We start from the raw sequence: 5,790 nt of genomic DNA on the forward strand, positions 1-5,790 counted from the left end.
GTTCAAACATCTTGTTTTCCACGCGCATAAAAAAAATTAGTCACGCGTGCAACAACATGTTTGAACTTAGTTTTCGGCACTGTAAACTATTCAGAATTTTCTGAAAATTTGCAGGATGCTCTAAATAGCTACAATATACACAGTCATAAAAAAATTCGCGTCGAAAACTGTTCATGGGTCGAGAACACTGAGAGCCCCACTAGTAAGGCTTAAAGTGAAACCCCTATAGGAAAATTGTCCTATATATATATTTTATTGGAAGGTAAAAAGATGAAATAAATAGTTGTCTTCACTTTTAGTCTTTTCATTTGGGTTTATATCTTTTTGTACTCTGTGTTTTTCCCCATTACCTGTTTGGACCCTGTGTTTTGACAAATTATTTTTTGGACCCTATGTTTTGTAAAATGGTTAAAATAGAATCCTAAACCCAATTTTAGTCAAAGTTTTCTCAACTAAAATCACAAATAATTTACCAAACTAACAATTCATAACAAAAATAAAATTATTCTGCTTAAAAACTGTGTTATTATATTCAATTTTTTTTTCATCAAAATTGAGTTTAGGGTTCTATTTTAACCATTTTACAAAACATAGGGTCTAAAAAGTAATTTGTCAAAACACAGGGTCCAAACAGGTAATGAGAAAAAATACAGGGTCCAAAAAGGTATAAACCCTTTTCATTTTTATAATTTTGGGGTCGAAAAGATTTTCCAAATAATTTCATGTAATAATTATTATTTTCTCAAATAAATTAGAGGAGAATTCTTTGGTGCACCCCCAAAATTGAGGTACACTGGTGCACCCCATGTATTTTTAACTCGTGAAGTATTTTTGGTGAATTTTTGTTTATAATCGTGTACATTATAGCTATTTAAAGCATCCTGCAAATTTTTAGAAAATTTTGAATAATTTACCGTGCCGAAAACTAGGTTTAAAACAAATTATTGCATATATGACTAATTTTTTTATGCGCGTGAAATGTAATATGTTTGACTCGTATTTTCGGGACGGTAAATTATTCGAAATTTTCTAAAAATTTGTAAGATGCTTTAAATAAATACAGTGCACATGGTTATAAAAATGAAATTTGTCGAAAATACTTTCCGAACCAAAAACACCAAGAAGTGCATGAATGTGCTCTTTTTAAGAAGGTGCACCGAAAATTTGCCTAAATTATATATGATTAGTACTATTATCAACGTATATAATCTTATTTTATTTTCATAACTACGCCAAACAATTGACAAAGAAAGAATTCAATATACACGTCAAACAGAAATATGATACTCTTGGAAAAAGAAAACAAAAGACAAATAAAAATTACAAAAAAGTCGACAAAACTAATAATCACACAGACTACAAGGAATCGCCACTCGACTAGCACAGCAAATATCAAGTCTATCCCACATCGGTAAGAATTAAGATATTATTTAGTGTCTAACGAATATCATTTTCTCACCTCATATTAAACTAACAGTTTTTAATGAAATTTAAAGGATGTGTTAATATTATATTAATCGGACATACGGACACAATAATTCAGCAAATGATAAAAATTGACCACCTTGAAACTTAAGCTTCCCATAAAATAAATATGGCCCCACCCACTACTCCCACCCAATCAAATACATACACGTGTTGTTATAGATCGGTTCTTTATCCTTTATTTTCATTAACTCGGGAGCTCACTCGCTCACTGGACTGGACTGGACTGGACACTGAGTTAGTCGACGAAAATGAAACCCAATCTTCTTTTCTATTTTCTGCTTCAAATTCTGGTGGCACTGCTCCGTGCTAAGGCGGAACACGGTGGCGCCGCCTCCAGCATAATCTTCACTACGCTTGGCCGACTAGACTATGCCTTTGATATTTTCAGCCTCCCAATTACTGAGCACCCGCCGACCATGTTCGACGAAATTCAAATCACCGATGGGGAATCGGTCAATTTCAACGGCCAATTTCCTTCTCCTTTGTCGACCTCCTCGCTTTTATCTCTCTTACCCAACCAAACTCTGGTACAGACCATTTTTGGGGTCGACCCACCTCCTTTGCAGGTCGTCTATGTCACCGAGCGAGATGGGGTGTGGAATCTTTACTACGATGTTGTAATTGCCGATAATCCTACATCGGAAAACGCCAGAAGAAGGTCGGCCATCGAAGTTTTCGATCGAGTTCAAATTCCTCTCTTGGGTAAGAAGCTGGTAAGTGACAAGATTTCTATGAAAGATAAGCCTAATTTGGTAGGTAATCATGTGGTTTATGTGTCGACTCATGAGAACACGGGCGAACCCAGAACGAGTTGGGCAGCAGTGTACTCAACCGAGTTGAAATCGGGCGTGACTCGGAGGTTAACGCCCTATGGTGTGGCTGATTTTAGCCCCGCGGTATCACCGTCCGGGACTAGGACTGCGGTGGCTTCGTATGGAGCAAAGGGATGGAACGGTGAAGTTGAAGAGCTTAGTACGGATATTTATATTTTCTTGACTCGGGATGGAACTCAGCGAGTCAAGGTTGTTGAACACGGTGGATGGCCAAGTTGGGTGGATGAATCGACTCTGTACTTCCACCGGAGAGGTGAAGATAAGTGGTGGAGTATTTACAGAGCTATTTTACCAAGCAACGGTAAGATTTCTGTTGACTCAGTGGTGATTGAGCGAGTCACCCCACCGGGTCTCCACGCGTTCACTCCAGCTACATCACCGGGGAACAAGAACTTCATAGCCGTTGCTACAAGAAGAGCCACTTCGAGTTTTCGCCATATCGAGCTATTCGACCTGAAGAAGAACGAGTTCAAGGAGCTAACTCGTCTGGTCTCGCCGCAGTCTCACCATCTCAACCCGTTCATCTCGCCCGACTCGACCCGGGTCGGGTACCACAAGTGCAGAGGAGACGGAAACGGAAGAAAAAAACCCAAACTATTCCTCGAAAACGTCCGCAGCCCCGTCTCCGACATCTCCCTCTTCAGAGTCGACGGCTCCTTCCCTTCAGTCTCGCCAAAGAACGACGTAATCGCTTTCGTTGAATTCCCAGGCGTTTACGTCGTGAACCTAGATGGCTCAAATCGGAAACAAGTCTTCAACGGAAACGCCTTCTCGACCGCCTGGGATCCCGTTCGCAACGGAGTCATATACACCGGCGCCGGACCAGAGTTTGCTCCGGTAAGTGCAGAGGTTGATATAATATCTATAAACATCGAGAACCCAGATCATGTCATCGTAAAGAAGCTGACAACAAACGGTTTAAACAACGCTTTCCCTTCACCCTCGCCGGACGGGAAACTTATCGTATTCCGGTCGGGTCAAACCGGTTACAAGAACCTGTACATAATGGACGCGGAGGAGGGAGAGAAGAGTGGGCTCCAAAGGCTAACGGAGGGTCCATGGAGCGATACCATGTGCAGTTGGTCTCCAGATGGAGAGTGGATCGCGTTCGCTTCGGATCGGCATAACCCGGGTGGCGGTAGCTTTGAGCTGTATTTGATCCACCCGAATGGAACCGGGTTGAGAAAGTTGATTGAAAGCGGGTCGGGTGGTCGGACTAACCACCCGGAGTTCAGTCCGGATGGGAAGAGCATAGTTTTTACAACAGACTACGCGGGTATATCAGCAGAGCCAATCTCGAACACACATCACTACCAACCCTACGGTGAGATCTTCACTATTAAATTGGACGGTTCTGATTTGAGGAGATTGACTCATAACTCTTACGAGGATGGAACTCCTTTTTGGGTCCATAAATTCTTGAGGCCTGTCAATGTGGAGTGGCCCATAGATAGGCCTCGTTGCCAATTTGAGGATTTGCATTGGCTCAAGGACATGCCTGGGCCTAGCTACGGTTTTGGGCTTCTGAACAAGGCTGAGTGTGGTACGAAATTCTAGTATTTATATGTCTCTTATGTGAAAAATAGGTATTTTGCAAACTTTGGAATATTGGTATGTGACTTTGTAGATGGTGTTTAATTAATGTGCTGGAATTATCCTTGAGTGCTTGTTCTATGTAAACAAATAAAATACTATAGTAAAATCTTTAATATAGTCATAATTTTGTTTTGGGATCAAGTTACTTTTATTACTTTGTAGGAGATTATAATTTAATAGAGATAAAGTTGTGCATCACACGTAGCTAGAGAGCCTAAATCAAACATTTATGCATCACACGTGCGTAAGCACGTCTTTGTGTGTTTGAAATAGTTCGTATATGTAGATAGCTGGGATACTTGATAGACATCTAAGACATATTTTTCTATCTTCTATTTGCATTGATTTAAAGCTTGTTATTATTAATTTTAAATCACTCCCAACCCACTTTCCACTAGGACTGTACGCGGTGCGGTTTTTGACCATTTTTTCAAACCAACCCGCGCATGCGGTTTTTCTAATTTTTCAAACCGCACCCGCACCGCGAAACTAAAAAATCGCAGAAACCGCACCGCAAAAAAATGGTGCGGTGTGGTGCGGTTTGGGTGGTTTGGACTACCGCCAAATAATTAAACTATCATAAATAATCATATTAATATTTCAGCAACACCTAAAGCTTGAAAATAAAAAATAAGAAAACTTTCAACAATACAATAATCTTAATAATGGCTCAACAAAACACCTAAGAAAATACAACAAACTTGAGACTAATAAAGTTACAACAACAACAACTATAAGTCAATAATCTTAATAAAGTTTCAGCAACACACCTAAAACAACATAGAACAAACTTGAGACTAATTAAATTCCAACATCAATATAAAAGATACAACTAAAATACTTTCAGTAATAGAATAAAAACACAACAAACACCAACTTCCAGCTCCAAAATTAGTGGGCTTTGGGTTGGGCTTTAACATATTAGACTTAAAATAAATATAAAAAAATAGTATTTTTATAATATGCGGTGCGGTGCGGTTTGAACCGCATTTTAATAATTCAAAACCGCAAACCGCACCGCGCGGTTTAGTGAAAATTCAAACCGCGACCGCACCGCGAAGAATTTCAAACCACATTTTTTTTGCGGTGTGGTGCGGTTTGGGCGGTTTGATGAATAGCCCTACTTTCCACTGTTACTCTGATAATATTTTACAAAAGTTGTATTATGATGTAAATCATCTTTTTTAGTTTCCATTCATGTTAAAAAAAAAGTTATAAGTAAGATGCAGCTTATTTATCTCTTGGACAATAATAATGTTAACACATGCTAGTGTGGGGCTTCTTTGTCCCTTAGACAATAATAATGTTACCACGTACTACTAGTGTGGTTTTTAGATTACCTATATAATTGTAGACGAAGATTTCTCCTGTGCGGGTGCGGCTCAGGAAAGCAACAGCACCGGCTTGACTTTCTTGAAGAGAGGGATCGATATTGAGGAATGGTTTTATTATATCAACCATACTCGGCGCCGAGGCTCTCTTCGTCCAGAGCAGCCATCTCCGATGCCAAATTTCTCTCCGTACAATGAGGAGCCCCTCGCGAATTTCTCTGTTCAAAGCCCTCTGTGATTCTTTCTTCGTCCTGGAGCAGTCGTTTCCTTGCGAATGTGATAGCTAGTGAGATCTGTCGCAAGAAGTTAGGTTATGTGGTGTAGCAGTTGGGCTTGGATCAAATATAACATACAACCAAAATCAACAAGCTCAAAGAAACAAATTTGATGGAAAACTAGTTCCTGACATCATTGCCTCCATGATAAAGATGAAATTCATGGTTCGAATAAGAAATGCCTCTTTATTTAGCTCAGCAACTTCTCACCAAATAGTAACACTTTCTTCTTTTTGTTAAAACTGAAAATGAAATTCAAAGTGCTTC

At 39.5% G+C, this 5,790-nt stretch overlaps 1 protein-coding gene across 1 annotated transcript; it reads left to right on the forward strand.

The window, feature by feature from the left end:
* The first annotated feature begins 1,673 nt into the window (after positions 1–1,673).
* On the forward strand, positions 1,674–4,058 carry LOC133804928 (uncharacterized). Its single transcript, XM_062243032.1, has one exon. The coding sequence runs from the start codon at positions 1,737–1,739 to the stop codon at positions 3,876–3,878; it is 2,142 nt and encodes a 713-aa protein (XP_062099016.1). The 5' UTR covers positions 1,674–1,736; the 3' UTR covers positions 3,879–4,058.
* Positions 4,059–5,790: the final 1,732 nt, after the last annotated feature.

This window comes from Humulus lupulus, chromosome X (assembly GCF_963169125.1).
Source record: "Humulus lupulus chromosome X, drHumLupu1.1, whole genome shotgun sequence".
Taxonomy (NCBI): Eukaryota; Viridiplantae; Streptophyta; class Magnoliopsida; order Rosales; family Cannabaceae; genus Humulus; species Humulus lupulus.

Excerpts from the sequence above, each read along its gene's own strand:
- LOC133804928 (XM_062243032.1), top strand. The coding sequence starts at position 1,737 with ATGAAACCCAATCTTCTTTTCTATTTTCTGCTTCAAATTCTGGTGGCA.